At 40.9% G+C, this 20,320-nt stretch overlaps 1 protein-coding gene across 1 annotated transcript in view; it reads right to left on the bottom strand.

Moving 5' to 3' along the window:
* XAB2 (XPA binding protein 2) overlaps positions 1 to 20,316 on the bottom strand; it is a 30,446-nt gene extending 10,130 nt beyond the window's left edge. The window contains exons 1-6 of the mRNA XM_081134679.1: positions 20,240 to 20,316; positions 10,354 to 10,502; positions 9,935 to 10,058; positions 9,450 to 9,647; positions 8,332 to 8,466; positions 8,087 to 8,251 (exon numbers count right to left, since the gene is read on the bottom strand). Of these exons, the coding sequence (XP_080990805.1) occupies positions 8,087 to 8,251; positions 8,332 to 8,466; positions 9,450 to 9,647; positions 9,935 to 10,058; positions 10,354 to 10,502; positions 20,240 to 20,290 (822 nt within the window). The 5' untranslated portion in view covers positions 20,291 to 20,316. The remainder of the gene's footprint in view (positions 1 to 8,086; positions 8,252 to 8,331; positions 8,467 to 9,449; positions 9,648 to 9,934; positions 10,059 to 10,353; positions 10,503 to 20,239) is intronic.
* Between the last annotated feature and the right edge of the window lie 4 nt (positions 20,317 to 20,320).

Genomic DNA, 20,320 nt, shown 5'->3' with positions numbered 1-20,320 from the left:
CAGGTGATCGGGGTTCGATTCCTGGTCAGGGCACATGCCTGAGTTGCGGACTCAATCAATGACTCCCTCATCATTGGTGTTTCTATCTCTCTCTCTCCCTCTCCTTTCCTCTCTCTGAAATCAATAAAGATATATTTTTAAAAATAAAAAATTTTTTTAAAGAAATTCATACAACTTAACACCAAAACCCAAACAATCCAGTTAAATGTGCAGAGGGCCCAGCCAGGATGGCTCAGCAGTTGAGCATCCACCCATGATCCAGGAGATCCCAGTTCAATTCTGGATCAGGGCACATGCCCAGGTTGCAGGCTTGATCCCCAGTAGAGGGCGTGCAGGAGGCAGCAGATAATGACTCTCATCATTGATGTTTCTCTCTCTCTCACTCTCCCTTCCTCTCTCTGAAATCAATAAAAACATATTTTTTTTAAAAAAATGTGCAGAGGGCTTAGCTGGGTGGCTCAGTTGGTTGGAGCATCATCCCATACACCAAAAGGTTATGGGTTCGATTCCCAGTCAGGGCACATACCTAGGTTGTGGGTTAGATCCCCAGTTGGAGGCTGTGTGAGAGGCAATTGGTCAATGTTTCTCTCTTTCTCTCTTCCTCTGTCTCCAAAAAAATCAATAAACATATCCTTGGGTGAGGATAAAAAATAAACAAACAAATTTTTAAAAATGTGCAGAGAACGTGAATAGACATTTCTTCAAAGAGGACACAGATGCCCAACAGAGGTGAAAAAATGCTCAACATCACTAATCATCAGGGAAATGCAAATCAAAACCACAATGAGGTATCACCTCAGGGAAATGCAAATCAAAACCACAATGAGGTATCACCTCACTCTTGTCAGAATGACTATCATCAAAAAGTCAATAAATAACAGGTACTGGTGAGGATGTGGAGAAAAGGGAACCCTCACACACTCCTGGGGGATTGTAAATCGGTACAGCCAATATGGAACACAGTATGGAGGTTCCACAAAAAATTAAAAATAGAACACCTTATGACCGCATCCCAGTATTTATCTAAAGAAAACAAAAACACAAATTTGAAAAAATATATGCACCTATATATTCATTGTAGTAGTATTTACGATAGCCAAGATATGGAAGCAACCTAGGTGTTAATCAATAGATGAATAGATGAAGATGTGGTGCATATATACAGTTGAATATTATTCAGCAATAAAAGAGAATGAAATATTGACATTTGTGACAACACGGATGTACCAAGAGGGTATTATGCTATATGAAATAAGCTAGACAGAGAAAGATAAATACCATATGATCTCACTTATGTGTGGGATCTAAAAAAAACAAAACACATAAATAAACAAAACAGATACAGACCCACAGATATAAAGAACAAGCTGATGGTTGCCAAAGGGAAGGGGGGTGGTCAGGAAATGGTTGAAATAAAAAATTAATAAATAAAAAAAAGACAAAATGACTTAAAGAAAAAGAAAAAAAAGCTCTAAAGGATTCCTGAGTCATCTGAGCAGATGCTTTAAAATGTCTTATTGTGTGTCTGTCACAATAACAATACCTAACAAGGTATTTCAAAATGTTTAATAACTCTATGGTCAGAAATTTAGCAGAATTAAAAGTCTAATAATGATTGTTTTAAGCCTCTTCAGCCACCTGCCCCCCAGGCCCTCCTCCCAATAATCAGAAATGTGAACAGAGCCCACAACAGCTTGAGACTAAACAAACCAAATGAAAAAAAACTGGGAGCAAAAAGCCTTTTAAAAACACAATTGGCTGAAAAGGTTCCCTTACAATAAGCACCTGCCCCTCAGCCTCACTAAAAATTATTTCTCAAGGACAAATACAAACCTTAAATTTCTTCTCTAATAATAGTAAAAGCTTTACTTATCTGAACAAATAATTTATTCCAACTGTTATAAATTAGTGGGGTTTTCCCTTTTGTACCTGTCTTATGGCTGAATTAAAAAAACTGAAACTATCAGGTCTGTTTGTGTCTGTCTACATATTGTATGTATACATCTAGAGGATTAATAAAATTGGTTTATAAAGAGCCCTGTTCAACTGACTTAAAAGGAATTAAGCACTTATATAAATTAAAAAATATAACAGAAACTAACCAAAATGTTTTTCAGGTTCTAAAAAAGAATTTGATATTAAAGCTGATTTGAGTTTGGTTTGTTGAAACAGACATGTCTTTAGAGTTAACATTAAATATAATACTTTTATTCTACCTAGACTTATTACAAATTTATCAGCAAAAACAACTTAGAATGATGACTGTCTTGGTCTAACATCTCAAAGTTTTTATGGATTTTCTAAACATAATTACAAAGAACAAATAAAATAAATAGATGTAAGAGGGAATGAGAGCTGGATAAGATTAAATGAATTTATTATAAGTTTTAATTTCAACAGTGTACTTATATAAAAATAAAACTTAATGTTCTTCCATCTACTAAAAGAAAATTTCCTGTACTATTGATGTGCTCTTAATAAGAGATTATAAAGGAAAAACAAAGATTTTGTTTTATTAAAATGATTTTCTGTGCTCTTTATCATCAGATCTTTAACTGTTTAAGTAAACAAAGTCTTTTTAATATTAAGAGAACTAAATTTTGCTTACAACTACTTAACTTCCTGTATCTGCCTGTGATGTCTTTGTCACCATGATTAAATGGATAACTAAGTATCCTCACACAATTACCTGATTGTATGTTTATTTTTATTTCTTTTATTTATTATTGTATTTATTTATTTAATTTATTATTGTATTTAAGAACTTTTGATATGATGTGGAATTTAATGAACAAAATAAACCGATGAACAAAACAGAAACAGAGGCATGGATACATGAAACAGCAAGGCGGGGTGGGGGGGTGGGGGGAGGTGTGTGTGTGTGTGTGTGTGTGTCTGTGTGTGTCTGTGTGTGTGTGTGTGTGTCTGTGTGTGTGTGTGTGTCTGTCTGTCTGTCTGGATGAAAGAAGGTGAAGGGATTAGCCAAAAACATATATATGTAACACACAGACAACAGTGTGGTGATAGCCAGAGGGAATGAGGGTGGGGTCTAGTGGAGGTGAGCAAAGGGGAGGGAAGGGGCGGGGAATAGGGGACAGACAAAAAGAGACTGCTTGAAGTGATGGGCGCACAATGCAGTGTACAGATGTTTATTTATTTTTAAATATGTCTTTATTGATTTCAGAGACAGGAAGGGAGAGGGAGAGAGAGATAGAAACATCAATGATAAGAGAGTCATTGCCCGGCTACCTCCTGCATGCCCCCTGCTGGGCATGTGCCCTGACCGGGAATCGATCTCCTGGATCCTAGGTCGATGCTCAACCGCTGAGCCATGCCCAGCCGGGCAGATGATGTTTTATTGAGTTATGTACACTTGAGGCCTGTATGGTTTTGTGAACCAATGTCATCTCAATAAATTCAATTAAAAAAAAAAAAAGTTATTCCCACACCTAAAAATAAAAACGGTAATAAACTTTAAAAATTAAATAGAATCCTTTTCTTGATCTGAAAATAACCTGAGATTTCCCAAAAAAGGGCCCTTGGAACATTTATCTATTTATCTATATATATATGTGTGTGTGTGTGTACATATATATATATATATCCTTATAAAAGAGAAATATTGCCATGGCCAGTGTGGCTCAGTTGGTTGTGATGTTGTCCCATGCACCGGAAGGTCAAGGGTTCGATTCTGGTCAGGGCCCGTACCTAGGTTTCGAGTTCAATCCCTAGTCAGGGTGTATGCAAGAGGTAGGGGACTGATGTTTCTCTCTCTCTCTCTCTCCACCTTCCTCCCTCTTTAAAAATCAATAAAATAAAATAAAAGAAGAAATATTAAACCAATTAGGCTTATTTGGTACTTTAAGTTACATGGGAAGCACTGTCAAATAAATGATGCTAAACTTTTGATTATATTTGTGTAGATGTTATTAACATAAATATTCTAGAAATTATGTAAAATCCCAAAAATCTGACAAGTCTTAAGATGTTAGAAAACTTCCATTCTTTCTGTCTTGAAGCTGTCTTTCCATCTCTTAAAGCTGTAAATCTTACCATGTGTCTGAATTGTAAATACCCAGGAGCTAACCAAAACATTGCCCTCAGAGACTGAAGGAAAAGAATATAAAGAGGCTTTTTAAAAATACAGACTACTGCCAGGCCTGGCGCGGCTCAGCGGTTGAGCATTGACCTATGATCCAGGAGATTGCGGTTCAATTCCCAGGCAGGGCACATGCCCGGGTTGTGGGCTCGATCCCCAGTGGGGGGTGTGCAGGAGGCAGTCAGTTGGTGACTCTCTCATCATTGATGCTTCTCTCTCTCCCTCTTCCTTCCTCTCTCTGAAATCAATAAAGATATCTTTAAAAAAAAAAAAATACAGACTACTACATAAGTTCCTTTGCTAAAATTGATTAGTAAAAGAACTAAGGTTTGTGGGGTTTGTGTTTTACAAAACTATTTAAAAAATAAAGATGAAAGAAAAACAACTGTTTATGGGAAGTAGGATATATGATTTCAGTAAAAGAAAGTATGAAAAAAGAAGATGCACTTTTGTTGAGGGAAAGGAAAATAGATGTTTTTTGGATAAGGAAAGACATAAAGGACATGGGGTCTTTTTGTTTTTATTTTTCTTTATTTGGTAAAGGAAGAAAAAGAAAGAAATTTTGTCCTATTTTGTTTCAAATAAAAATAATAAAAATGGGATAAAAGCTGAAAGGTGTATGGAAGTTGCAGAAAGTCTGTGGAAATTACAGAAGGTTTATGGAAAAGGGATCTTGCCCAGCCAGCGTGGCTCAGTGGTTGAGCTCGACCCATGAACCAGGAGGTCACTGTTCGATTCCTGGCCAGGTTACATGCCCAGGTTGAGGGCCCCATCCCCAGTAGGGGGTGTGCAGGAGGTAGCTGTTCAATGATTCTCTGTCATCACTGATGTTTAATCTCTCTCTCCCTTCCTTTCTCTGAAGTCAATAAAAATATATTTTAAAAAAACTTGCTTCGCCAGGGTGCTCAGTGGTTGAGCACTGACCTATGACCCAGGAGACGGAGGTTCAATTCCCGGTCAGGCCACATGCCCAGCTGTGGGCTCCATCCTCAGTAGGTGGCGTGCAGGAGGCAGCCAATCAATGACTCTCTCATCATTGATGTTTCTATTTCTCTCTCCCTTCCTTTCTGAAATCAATAAAAACATATTTTTAAAAAAGACAAAGAAAAGGGATCTTGAGAAAAGCATTTTATATGTGGACAAGTTAAAACTGCAATGAGTAAGTCAACTGTATCATTTGTGTGTGTGTGTGAACACTCAGCGGAACCTTAACCATGCCACTTTTATTTATTTATTTAAAATATATCTTTATTGATTTCAGAGAGAGGAAAGGAGAGGGAGAGAGATAGAAACATCAATGATGAGAGAGTCACTGATTGAGCCCACAACCGGGGCATGTGCCCTGACCAGGAATCGAACCCCGATCGCCTGGATCCTAGGTCGACGCTCCACCGCTGAGCCACGCCCGGCCGGGCAACCATGCCATTTTTAAGTCTTTTGTCATTTACAAACAGTTGTTATTTTAGTCTAATGCTTTTATAAATGTTCCTACCAACATGCTTCATTTTCAAGTAGATTCATGGAGAGAACTCTGACACTCTAAAATACAGGTTTCTGATAAACTTTCAGATTATACCATTAAACTGGGTGAAGATTTGCAGAACACTAAGAAAAACTGCTTAGTTCTATTTATAAAACTGCTGACAAAAAGATAAAGATCAATAGGAATTAATAGCATGGTACTTAATGAACTGATGAGGATGATTATAATTTTTATGTATTTTTATATGAAATATTAGTTTTTTTTAATCTTTGTTTTCCAGATGTAATTTTTTTTCTCCTAAAGTATCTACGACCTACAATTTAGTAAATTATACCTTCGTAAGCAGAATTGAAACATTTCTTTTCTTTCCTACCTGATCCCTCCAAAATTTATAAACTCTTAGTATAATCTACACCTTCATTTTTTCTTTTTTCCTTACTTTAGTTCCTTTCTAGTTCCTTTAGTATGTCACAAATATAGTGAGTGCAAGGCCAAGCACTCACTATAATATTGTTTCTCCTTTTCCCTTAATTTCTACCTGGAAAGATAATTCAGCATTGGGCATCATCTTTAAACCTACTTCACAGGCCAAATTGTGCATCTGGTTGCACACACAGTCAAGGATGTTTAAAGTCTGGTGTCGTCAACCCCAATGAAGGTATCCGATTTAAAAGAATATTTCTCCTTGGGCAGGTACTGTAATTAATGAATACATGATTAGAAACTTATCACAAATCTTAGAGAAAATTGCTGGAGCTACCCCCAAAGCAATAGCCAACCAGGAAAACTCTTTACAATTCCCCTGCATGAATTATACTAGACAATAAAATTGTGCTTGACCATATCCTAGCTGGGCAAGATGAGGTTTGCTCTGTTAATACTTCTTGTTATACTTGGATAAAACACCTCTGGTAAAACAGAGATGGAACTAGATAAAATCTGGGCACAAGTCAAATGATTAAATACAGTACCTACTGACACTTCACGGTTTTCTAGTACCTTAGCTGATTTCCCTCAAGTATTCCTCCTGGTTCAGATCTATTCCTCAATTTGAACTTAACATTTTATTTATTATAGACATTTTTGCTGTTATAAACTTTGTTTTGCACAGCTCAATGTTTTAAAAACACCACTCTGATAACGGTTGCTCAACATTCTGAAATGATCACTAAGGTTTGTGAGACTTCATATGAGAAGCCTTAAGAAACTACAAAAGGCCCTAGCTGGTTTGGATCAGTGGTTAGAGTGTCAGCCCTCAGACTGAAGGGCTCTGGGTTCTATTCCAGCCAAGGGCACGTACCTCGGCTGCAGGCTCAATCCCTGGCCCTGGTCCGGGAGTGTGTGGGAGGCAACCAATCAATGTGTCTTTCTCACATCGATGTCTCTCTCTCTCTCCCCCCTTCCACTCTCTGAAAATCAGTGGAAGAAAATATCCTCAGGTGAGGATTAAAAAAAACCACAACAAACTACAAAAGATGTTTGCCCCTACAGGAACATGATGGTAAAGTTTTCCTCTGTTTAGACACTCTTGTTGCTCAAAAAAAATGTCCTATGTGGGGTATGACATACCAGCAATGAGCCTTCCTAGTGATGAGGGAATGACAATGGCGTGACATAATGAAAATGAGCCTTTCCAGCAATGAAGGACCAATGGTGCTTTTAATAACTGATCGGTATTGCTTTCCAGTAATTGATCAATGATGCTTTCAAGGAAAGACTTCAATCAAAAGGAAGAAAATGTCAAAAATAATATAAATGGAGCTATTTTAAAATGGAGTTGGAGCTGCCATTCCAGAGGGACTGCCATGCACATCTTACTCCTCAAACCTTTGGAAGGTTAAAACGGGGCAAAATAACCTGTGGATTGGACCCAAAGCAAATTGTTTCCTAAACAGTTTGTAAAGAGAAGAGAGCAGATATGACCACCAGATTGAAAATTAAAAACCTTCTTTAGAATTAGCATCACTATGTTAGCTTGTTTGTCCCTACAGATATTCCTCCCTTCTACTTAGTTGTTCCTTTTCTCATAAGTACCCCTTGCCTTAGCTCCTAATCAGGAAACTGTTTGGATTTTTGCCTGAATTAGTGCTTCCCAAATAGCTGTTCTTTTGGATCTCAAATAAATGCTTGTTGCCTCTCTTTGGCCTTTTATCTTTAGGTTAACAACACAAACACCTCGGGAGTGGGGAGTGAGCATCAAGTCAGGCACCTGCTCGGCATGTGATTCCCCACAGGTGAGGGTATGACTGTTACTCTCAATGTTTCAAATGAAGACACCAGGCTTAGAGGGTCCAGGGCTACACAGTCATGGAGAACCCAGGTCCAGCTGACCCCAAGGTGGGTACACTTGCCAGCAGGCCTTCAGCAAGGTAAATGTGTGCACGAGCTGCACATGTGTGCACACTGGCACATCTGCAGGTGTTTCCTGCTCACACACGTGTCCACATGTGTCCTAAGTACCGTGTTTTGGGGGAGATCCTGCCCTGTACCCAGTGCTCACGCACCTTCTCAAAGTGGCCACTGCGGATGTAGTAGTCAGCCAGCGAGCACCAGAGCTTGCCCAGCTGATCAGTGAAGCGGGTAAGGCCCCCTCGGATGATAGCGTCCACGTTGAGCGACTGCACCTTGTCCGGATTCTGGGAGATGAGGTCACAGAGCTCATGCCACAGCTGCAGGGTCCAAGAAGGAATCTCAGTCTCGGTCCCTGAGCAGGCCGTCCCACCCAGCCCCCGTCTCCCCATAGGTGCACCTGGTAGTTGGATTTGCCAGCCTTGGATACGAAGCGCTCGTCATTCACCACGGTGGCCAGGCGCTGTGCAGCCTCATCCAGCCGGTCACTTGACTTTAGGTACTCGATGTACTCCTCTGCGCTCTCAGGGCTTAGCTGAGCACCGATGCACCATGTCAGCAGTCAGTGGTGCCACAGAACTACACTGTTGTGCCTACCTCCCACTCAGTGGCTCTGGGCCACCTGTTAGCCTACTATCACGGTGCTGGCCAAGAGCCAGCCTCAGCCACACCCGTCCAGGCTAGGTCCTACTGGTCTAGCCTCAGCCCCATGGGTCCATCCTTGATCCCATTGTTCCAGTCTGGAACACACTGGTCCAGCCTCAGTCCTGGCTGGTCCAGCCTGGGCCCCACTGGTCCATTCAGCCTCACGGGTCCATTCTTGGTCCCACTGATCTAGTCTGGGTCACAGTGGTCCAGCCTGGGTCCTGCTGATCCAGTCTCAGCTCCATGGGCCCAGCCTGACTCCATGGATCCATCCTTGGTCCCACTGATCTACTCGGGGCCTCATTGGTCTAGCCTTAGTCCTGATTGTTCCAGACTAGGCACCATTGGTCCAATCCAGCCCTCACTCATCTGGCTTAGACACCAATGGTCCAACCTGTACAGGGCAGGCCCTGATTTCATCACAAGCCCCTCCCCAAACGGTATTGCACTAAGGGTTTCACAACGTTTATCAGAAATTATAAGTTTGAGAAAACCATAAAACAACTCCACTGTTTGCACCTTGACTCTCCACACTGCCTGTTCCACATTTCCATAGCTGTACGTCTCCCACAACTGCAGTTTACTCTGGTTTACAATACAGTCAGCTCATGTGCATCTGTCTACCCAGTTAGACTAAAAGCTCCCTACAGGCAGGAACTGTCTTAGTCACACTGCCCCAAACTATTTAAAGAAGAAACAAATAAACTACAAACAAAAGCCTGCCTGTCTCAAGGAGCCTTTCCCCCATATCCTATCTGTTAAGTAACATCCTGGATGGGACTAGTGTCCCAGTGAGCCAGTGGGAAACTCTTGACCTGGGGAACTGGCCCATCTGCCTGAGGCTGACCCCACCTCACCCCTCCATGGGCTTACCTTGAGGAAGCGCCGGTAGCCCCGCACGGCCGTCTCAGGCAGTGGGTGTGAGCGCAGGAAACGCAGGTAAAGAGGCCAAATACGAGAGTGCTGTGTGATGGGCAGAGCCCGGAGGGCCCGGTCGAAAGTGCGGCGGGTGTGAGTGATACGGCCCTGGTCCACCAAGAACTGACAATAATCTAGCCACAGACGTGGCATCTGGAAGCAAGAGGAGAGGCAGGGTCTGAGTTGCTGGCACTACAGCATGGCCACAAAGACACCAGCCTCTGCCCCGAACAATAAGCCTTATCTCCTCACAACGTGCCTTGTCCTACAGCCAAGCCAAAATACAGCAGGACCCAGGAACCTATCCCTCCAGGACTAAGTCTAGCTCAGCCTCAAGTGCAGAAGCAATAGGACTCCAAGCCCCCTGCTTCATCCAGCTCCATGGACTCTGAGCTCCACCTCCCCACTCATCCCCTGGCCCAGTTCCCCCCATACCCAACCTTGTGCATGAATACAAAGGCCCTCTCGTGGCAGTTGTTGACATCTTCATAGGCAGGATCAGTCACACAGCGATGCTTCACTTGTGCCCGGCGTGCCTTCAGGTAGCGGTACCAGAGTTTGTAGCTGGGGAATAGGGGCAGGGGAGGAGAGGCAGAAACTGGTTGGCTAGCTTTATGGGGCCCCAGAATCCTTCACCCTGCCCCATAAGGCAACTCCTAGAAGGAACCTGGGAGCAGTGACAAGTATCAGCAATGAGGGGATGGGCAGGGATATCAGGGAGGGTGTGCTGATCCATCAGAAGACATATACTCAGTGACAGAACACACAGCAACCACCTGGGACCTACTGGCTAGTTCTATTATAGCTGGACAGGTGGGGTTGGTGCTGGGGCAGGTAGGGCAGCTGAAGCTGTTCCTACCTGCAGGGCAGCAGCTTCAGCGCTCGCTCATACAGCTGATTGAGCCTCGGCTTCGGGGCCCCCTGTTTGAACTCAATGTAGCGGAGCCAGCATTTGACGGAGAACTGGTTCCGCATAATTTCCTCCTCATAGGGGAGGTCTTCTTCATCCTGCCAGGACAGGTAATGGGGAGAAGGGAGAACTGCTCTCAGAACCTCAGCAAAGCACCATCTACTCCGAACTCCAGACCTTACTCAGATCCTGGTGACTACCCTCAGGGCCAGGTCACCAGATGCCCAGACAACAGGACTCTGGTCCAGACTTAGCCCTCAGAATTCTACTGCCCACAATCTGACCCAGATCATCAGACTCCTCAGTCATAGGGTTCTAGGCCAGACATAAGATTGTCACCCAGACATCATTCTTTTGGCCTTCCAAATCAGGCTACCCATTCTCTGGCCCAGATACCAGACTCCTTAGGCTCTCTGGTCCAACACCAGCCTCTGTCCTGAACAATAAGCCTTATCTCCTCACAACATGCCTTTTCCTAGACAACAGGTCTTTGGAACTTCTTCAAGCTCCCACTAGCCAGAGTCTAGTTCAACTGTGTCCCAGAACTTGGAAGCTAGACCTTTTTCTCAGAAGACACGTATGGACCAAACACAAAGCCTTTTTCCCTGGACACTGAGAAATAGAGTGAAGAAACAGGGAAATAAATCACACATTAGGCAACAAAACAAGCTTCAATAACTTAAAAAAGAATGAAATCATCTCAAGCATCTTTTCAGACCACAACTTCATGAAACTAGAAATCAACTACAGGAAGAACACGGGGAAACACATAAATATGTGGAGACTAAACAACCTGCTACTAAACAACAAATGAATCAAGAGGAATCAACAACCTTGAGACAAATCCCTTCAATAACTGGTGCTGGGAAAACTGGACAGATGCAAAAAAGTGAAACTGGACTGCTTTTTTAAAAAAAATATGTTTTTATTGATTTCAGAGAGAAAGGAATGAGAGAGAAACATCGATGAGAGACAAACGTCCATCGATCAGCTGCCTCCTGCATGCCCCCTACTGGTGATCAAGCCTGCAACCTGACCAGGAATCGAACTGGCAACTTCTTGGTGCATGGGATGACGCTCAACCAACTAAGCCACAGCAGCTGGGTGAAACTGGACTACTTCCTCACACCATATACAAAAATAAACTCGATAAGTTGCCCAGAAGAAACGCACCTGATTGACTACCTTTTTCTCTGCTGTTTTTTTGTTTGGTTTGGTTTTGGTTTTTTTGTTTGGTTGTTTTTTTGGTTTCGGGTTTTTTTTTGTTTGTTTTTTGTTTGTGGGTTTATTTTTTCTCTTTTTTCCTTAGGAATAAGAGAAAGGGGAGAAAATTTGTTTTTTTCTTCTTTTTTAAATTTTATAAAAATCTTTTTTTTTTCTTTTTTAATTTTTTTTTTAAACATTTTTTTAACTAATTTTTTTTTTTTTTTTTATAAAATAATTTTGTCTTGCTTAGCTTGTTTTTGGTTTTGTTTTCGTTATTTGCTTTGTTTTGTTTTATCCTTGCTTCTACTGTCAAGACTTTCTTGATATCCCTGCTTAACGACTGGGACTTTATCATTATAACCAAGTTTACTGCTTTCCTCTATAGTTTCCCCCAAATCTCTTACCAGACTCCCTGCCTGCCTGGGCTTTATCTCTCTCTCCTCTCAATCCATTGGCATAACTTTTTTCTTCTTTTTCTTCTTTATTTTTCTACTTTTCTTTCATTCTTTCATTTTGCCCCCTTCAGTTTTCCTGTCTGATTGTTAGTTTCTCTTATTCTCTTTATTGTATTTTTGTTTTCTCATTTTCAACTATTATCCTATTCCTATTCTCTCCCTTAATTTTGTGCTGGCCCTTCTTTCAGAATCTTTTCTCTGCTTCTGTTATCTCTCAGTAGCTTCTCTATTTTTTATATTTTAGTTTATTATTATTTTCTAAATTTTCACCAGTATTAACAACAACATAGACCTCTGGGCTCCACTGGACCCACAAGACAAAATCCCACGCCACAAGACTGGGACACAGCAAATATATCTAATATATAGATATAAGCACTAAGATCTACCAAAATGGGGAGACAAAGAAACAACCCCCAAATTAAAGAAAAGGAAACATCACCAGAAAAAGATGTTGATGAGATGGAGTTGAGCAAGTTATCAGAAACGGAGTTCAGAGTATTGATGATGAAGATGTTCAAGGAACTTAAGAAGACTATAGATGATAAGATCGAGAAACTTAGTGAAAACATGAAAAAAGAGATACATACCGTAACTACAACTCAGACAGAGATAAAGAATGCTGTATCTGATATCAAGAATGCACTGGAAGGAATTAAAAGCAGGCTCAATGAAGCAGAGAATAGAATAAGTGACTTAGAAGACAAAGTAGAGAAAATCACACAATCAGAGCAGCAAAAAGAAAAAACACTTAAAAAGCATGAGGACAGTCTAAGGGAACTTTGGGACAACATGAAGCAAAACAACATTCGCATTATAGGAGTGCCAGAGGGGGAGGAAAGAGAGCAAGGGATAGAGAACTTGGTGGAAGAAATAATTATAGAAAACTTCCCTAGGCTGGCGAAGGAGAAAGCCACACAAGTTCAGGAAGCACAGAGGGTTCCAAACAAGAGGGACCCAAAGAGACCCACTCCGAGAAACATCATAATTAAAATGGCAAATGTCAAGGACAAAGAGAAAATATTAAGGGCTGCAAGAGAGAGACAAGCAGTGACCTACAAGGGAACCCCCATAAGGCTGACAGTGGATTTCTCTTCAGGCCAGAAGGGAGTGGCATGAAGTTCTGCAAGTAATGAAGAGCAAGAACATGCAACCAAGATTGCTTTATCCAGCAAGGCTATCATTTAAATTTGAAGGTGGAATAAAGAGCTTCCCAGACAAAAAAAAGGCTAAAAGAGTTCAGTACCACCAAACCAGCATTGCAAGAAATGCTAAAAGGACTGCTTTAAGAAAAAGAAGGAATAGTGAAAGAAAGGTACATCAGCATAAAGGGGAAAAATGGCATTAAATAAGTTGATATCAATAGTAACTTTAAATGTAAATGGAATAAATGGGCCAATCAAAAGACAAAAGGTAGCTGAATGGATAAGAAAACAGGACCCAAATATATGCTGTCTACAAGACACCCACCTGAAAGCAAAAGACTCACACAGGCTAAAAATGAAGGGGTGGAGTAAAATATTCCATGCAAATGGAAAGGAAAAGAAAGCTGGAGTAGCAATTCTTATTTCTGACAAAACAGACTTCAAAATAAAGACCATAACGAGAGACAAAGATGGTCACTACATATTACTAAAGGGATCAATCCAACAGGAGGAAATAACCCTTATGAACATTTATACACCCAATACAGGAGCACCTAAATATATAAAAAATCTCTTGGGGGACTTCAAAGGGGAGATTGACAGCAACACAATCATAGTGGGGGACTTTAACACCCCACTGTCAGCATTGGACAGATCATCAAGACAAAAAATCAACAGGGAAACTCAGACCTTAAATGAATCACTAGACCTAATGGATTTAATTGACATTTATAGAACATTTCACCCCAAAGCAGCAGAATACACATTCTTCTCAAGTGCACATGGAACATTCTCAAAAATAGACCACATGATAGGGCACAAGGCAAGTCTCTACAAATATAAGAAGACTGAAATCATATCAAGCATCTTCTCGGATCACAATGCCATGAAACTAGAAATCAACCACCATAAAAAAACTCAAAAATATTCAAACACATGGAGGCTAAATAGCATGTTATTAAATAATGAATGGGTTACCAAGGAGATCAAGGAAGAAATCAAATACTTCATGGAAAGTAACGAAAATGAACAGACAACAACTCAAAACCTATGGGACACGGCGAAAGCAGTCTTGAGAGGAAAATTCATATTGTTACAGGCCTATCTCAAGAAACAAGAAAAAGATCTAACGAACCATCTAACACAACAACTAAAAGAACTAGAACGAGAACAGCAAGAAAAGCCCCGAGGAAGTAGAAGGAAGGAACTACTAAAAATCAGCAGAGATTAATGACATAGAGACTAAAGAAACAATACAAAAAATCAATGAAACCAAGAGCTGGTTCTTTGAAAAGGTAAATAAGATTGATGCACCTTTAGCCAGACTCACTAAGAAACAAAGAGAGAGGACCCAAATAAATAAAGTCAGAAATGAAAGAGGCGATATAACAACTGATCCAACAGAAATACAAAGGATTGTAAGAAAATATTATGAGCAACTGTATGCCAACAAATTGGACAACATAGGGGAAATGGACAAATTCCTAGAAGCATACAATCTTCCAAAGCTGAATCAAGAAGAGGCAGAAAACCTGAATAGGCCAATAACAACTAATGAAATTGAAGCAGTAATCAAAAAACTCCCAGCAAACAAAAGTCCTGGACCAGATGGTTTTACAGGCGAGTTTTACCAAACATTCAAAGAAGAATTAACACCTATTCTATTCAAACTATTCCAGAAAATTCAAGAGGGGGGAAAACTCCCAAATTCTTTTTATGAGGCCAGCATCACCCTAATCCCAAAGCCAGATAAAGATACTACAAGAAAGAAAATTATAGGCCAATATCCCTGATGAACATAGATGCTAAAATCCTCACTAAAATACTAGCAAACCGGATCCAGCAATACATCAAAAAGATCATACATCATGACCAAGTGGGATTTATTCCGGGGATGCAAGGCTGGTACAACATCCGCAAATCAATAAATGTGATACATCACATAAACAAAATGAAGGACAAAAATCATATGATCATATCAATAGACGCAGAAAAAGCATTCGACAAAATTCAGCACCCATTTCTGATAAAAACTCTCAGCAAAGTGGGAATAGAGGGATCATACCTCAACATAATAAAGGCCATATACGACAGACCTACAGCCAACATCATACTCAATGGGCAAAAATTAAAACCATTTCCATTAAAAACTGGAACAAGACAGGGATGTCCATTTTCACCACTCTTATTCAACATAGTACTGGAACTCCTCGCCATAGCCATCAGACAGGAGGAAAACATAAAAGGTATCCAAATTGGAAAGGAGGAAGTAAAACTGTCATTATTTGCAGATGACATGATACTGTACATAGAAAACCCTAAAGACTCCATCAAAGTACTACTAGATTTGATAAATGAATTTGGCAAGGTAGCTGGATACAAAATCAACATCCGGAAATCAATGGCATTCTTATACACCAACAATGAACTTTCAGAGAGAGAAACTAAAAAAGCAATACCATTTACCACTGCAACTAAAAAAATAAGATACCTAGGAATAAACTTAACCAAGGACGTAAAAGACCTGTACTCAGAAAACTACGTGACACTGAAAAAAGAAATAGAGGAAGATTTAAACAGGTGGAAGCAGATACCATGCTCATGGATTGGGAGAATTAATATCATTAAAATGTCTATACTACCCAAAGCAATTTATAAATTTAATGCAATTCCTATGAAAATACGAACAGCATATTTCACAGACCTAGAGCAAACATTTCAAAAATTTATATGGAACCAAAAAAGTCCCCGAATAGCTGCAGCCATCTTGAGAAAAAAGAACGGAGTGGGAGGGATCACATTACCAGACTTCAAACTATATTACAAAGCCACTGTAATCCAAACGGCCTGGTATTGGTACAACAACAGGCTTATAGATCAATGGAACAGAACAGAGACCCCAGAAATATACCCACGCCACTATGGTCAGTTAATATTTGACAAAGGAGGCAAGAGTATTCAATGGAGTAAGGACAGTCTCTTCAATAAGTGGTGCTGGGAAAACTGGACAGATACATGCAAAAGAATGAAACTAGACCACCAACTTTCACCATACACAAAAATAAACTCAAAATGGATAAAAGACTTAAATGTAAGTCACGAAACCATAAAAATCCTGGAAGAAAACATAGGCAGTAAAGTCACAGACATCCCACGTAGTGGACTTTTCACTGATCCATCTCCTAGGGCAAGAGAAACAAAGGAAAAAATAAACATATGGGACTACATCAAACTAAAAAGCTTCTGCACAGCAAAAGAAAACAGCCTCAAAATACAAAGGAACCCCACGGTCTGGGAAAACATATTTGCCAAGGATGTATCTGATAAGGGGCTAATTTCCAAAGTGTACAAAGAACTCATAGCACTCAGCAAGAGAAAGACAAACAACCCAATTAAGAAATGGGCAAAGGACTTAAACAGACACTTCTCCAAAGAGGACATACGGATCGCCAAGAGACACATGAGAAAATGCTTGACGTCGCTAATCATCAGAGAGATGCAAATTAAAACCACAATGAGGTATCACTTCACACCTGCCACAATGGCTGCGATCAATAAATCAACAAACAACATGTGTTGGCGAGGGTGTAGAGAAAGGGGAACCCTAGTACACTGCTGGTGGGAATGCAGACTGGTGCAACCACTATGGAAAACAGTATGGAGGTTCCTCAAAAAATTAAAAATGGAGTTGCCTTTAGACCCAGTGATTCCACTCCTAGGAATGTATCCTAAGAATCCTGAAACATTCATCAGAAAGGATATATGTACCCCGATGTTCATAGCAGCACAGTTTACAATAGCTAAGATCTGGAAACAGCTCAAGTGTCCATCAGTAGATGAGTGGATAAAAAAGCTGTGGGACATTTACACCGTGGAATACTACGCAGCTGTAAAGAAGAAGAATCTCGTACCCTTTGGGACAGTATGGATGGACCTGGAGAATATTATGCTAAGTGAAATAAGCCAGGCAGCGAAAGACAAATATCACATGATCTCGCTTATACGTGGAATCTAAAGAACTTAATAAACTGATGAACAGAATAGGTTCAATGACATGGAAGCATAGATGAGACTGATGAATGTCAGAGGGATGGAGGAGGGCGGGTGGGTGGAGGGGGAGAGAGTAACCAAAGAATTTATATGCATATATGCACAATCCAAGGACATGGACAATGGTGGGGAGAGGGACTGGGGAGGGGGAAGGAACCGGGTGGAACGGGTCACTGGGGAGAAAAAGGGACACCTGTAATATTTTAAACAATAAAAAAACTTAAAAAAATAATAAATTAATAAAGAAAAATAAACTCAAAATGGATTAAACCCTTAAATGTCAGACATGAAACCATAAAAGTCCTAGAAGAAAAGAGGCAGTAAACTCTTTGACATCAGTTTTAACAATATCTTTTTGGATATGTCTCCTCAGGCAAGGGCAACAACAAAAATAAATGGGACTACATCAAACTAAAGAGTTTTTGCACAGCAAAGGGAACCATCAACAACACAAAAAGACAACACACAGAATGGGAGAAAATATTTGTAAATGATACATCCAATAAGGCGTGAATATCATATATATATATATATATATATATATATATATATATATGTATATGGAACGCATACAACTTAACACCAAAAAAACAATCCAATTAAGAAATGTGCAGAGGACCTGAATAGACATTTCTTCGAAAAGGACATACATCCTGAAACACCAATCAGATAGAATATATGCACCCTTGTGTTCACAGAAGCTTTATTTACAATAGCTAAGATCTGGAAACAGCCCAAGTGCTCATCAGTAGATGAGTGGATAAAAAAGCTGTTGTACACTTACACAATGGAATGCTATGCAGCTATAAAAAATGAAGGATCTCTTACCCTTTGAGACAGCATGGAGGGAACTGGAGAGTATTACGCTACATGAAATAAGCCAGTCAGAGAAAGACAAGTGCCACATGATCTCACCCATATGTGGAATCTAATGAACAAAATAAACTGACAAACAAAATAGGTCCAAAGACATGGAAGCATGGAACAGACTGACAGATCTCAGGGGTCAGGGGGGCAGGAAGAGGTTAACCAAAGAACTTATATGCATGTATGCATAGCCCATGGGCACGGACAATAGTGAGGTGAAGACTTGGGGTGGGGCAGAAGCTGGATGAAAGGGGACAAAGGGGGGAGGAAAATGGGGGACATCTGTAATACTCTCAATAATAAAAATAAATTTTATAAAAAGACATGGCCAACAGACATGAAAAAAATGCTCAACATCACTAATCATCAGGGAAATGCAAATCAAAACCACAATGAGATACCACCTCACTCTTGTCAGAATGACTATCATCAAAAAGTCAATAAATAACAAGTACTGGTGAGGCTGTGGAGAAAAGGGAACCCTCACACACTCTTGGTGGGATTGTAAATCGGTACAGCCAACATGGAACACAGTATGGAGGTTCCACAAAAAATTAAAAATGAACACCTTATGACCACATCTGGGTAATTATCTGAAGAAAACAAAAACACAAATTTGAAAAGATATATGCACCTGTATGTTCACTGTAGCATTACTTATAATAGCCAAGATATGGAAGCAACCTAGGTGTTAATCGATAGATGAACAGATAAAGAAGGTGTGGTGCATATATACAGTTGAATATTATTCAGCAATAAAAGAGAATGAAATATTGACATTTGTGACAACATGGATGGACCTAGAGGGTATTACCCTAAGTGAAATAAGTCAGATAGAGAAAGATAAATACTGTATGATCTCATTTATTTGTTGAATCTAAAAAAACAAAACACATGAATAAACAAAACAGAATACAGACCACAGCTATAAAGACCAAGCTGATGGTTGCCAAAGCGGGAGAGAGGTAGGGGTCTGGATAAAAAAAAAAAAAAAAGAGCCCAGCCCAGCCGGCTGGCTCAGCTGTTAAGCATTGACCTACGATTCAGGAGATTGAGGTTCGATTCTGTCAGGGCACATGCCTGGGTTGCGGGCTCATCCCCAGCAGGGGGCGTGCAGGAGGCTGCTGATCAATGACTCTCTCATCGTTGATGTTCCTATCTCTTCCCCTCTCCTTTCCTCTCTCTGAAATCAATAAAAACATATTTAAAAAGAAAAAGAAATACCCCCAAAACAAGAAAAAAATAGGAAATAAAAGTGAAGTCACTAGAGTCAAGCTGCTAAACTACCAAAATCAAGTAGGTTGAGACATGAGGAAACAATTCTTCTTTTAACTCTGTGAACTTGACCTTTTGAATTTTCCAATTCTGTGTCACTGCCTGGATATACATCAGTTTCTTGTGTATCAATGCCTGGACACATACCAGACCCCCAAATACACCTCTTATTACCCCCTAAAGGACTCAGCCGGATCACCTAACCTGACCAGACCACCTGCCGCTGACGCCCATCTTCTAGACTACCTGGTGCTCATCATCCGGACCATCTGACATCTGACAAATAACTGTTTTGGACCAATCTTATCAAGTCTTTGACTCCAGGATCCCACTGGCCCTCGCCTGACCTGCTCCACATCAGCAGGTCTTTACTTCTGACTCCAGGGTTCTCCTAAGCCAGACACCAAGCCTTTATCCCAGAGACTGTAATGCTCAAGACCGTTACCCAGAACACCAACTCTTTACCACAGAAACCAGAGCCCTGGCCTGGTGACCCTGACTTTACTCCAAACACCAGACCTCTCAAGATTCAGCGATTCGAATTTCTCTTCCCTCCCGCTCCCCGCGCCCTCCCATTTCCGCCCCAGCCCGGGACGCCAGGCCCTTAACCTTCAGGGCAGTCCTTTACTCAGCCCACCTGGGCTCCGGCAACAGACGTTTACTCCTGGCCAGCCTGGTCCGAACATTACCACAAGGCCTCTAGCCCGTTAGGTTCCTCCCGCCCTCGGGACGACACAGCTTTTGGCCTAGATCCCCAGAGAGTCAGGCCCCAGCCCCCTGAAGCATCCAGGCTCTATGTCCCTACGCGGACCAGCCCCGGTTCCGCAGCGGACTCACAAAGACAAGGTCCGGCCTCTCCTGCCGCGAGAGTCGCGCCATTACCACCATTTTCCCAGCTCTCCAGCTACAGGCAGAAGT

The sequence above is a fragment of the Miniopterus schreibersii genome (genome assembly GCF_964146895.1).
Source record: "Miniopterus schreibersii genome assembly, chromosome: 4".
NCBI classification, from domain to species: domain Eukaryota; kingdom Metazoa; phylum Chordata; class Mammalia; order Chiroptera; family Miniopteridae; genus Miniopterus; species Miniopterus schreibersii.
The sequence above is the reverse complement of the archived record's forward strand: the minus strand, read 5'-3'. Positions and strand labels throughout refer to the sequence as shown.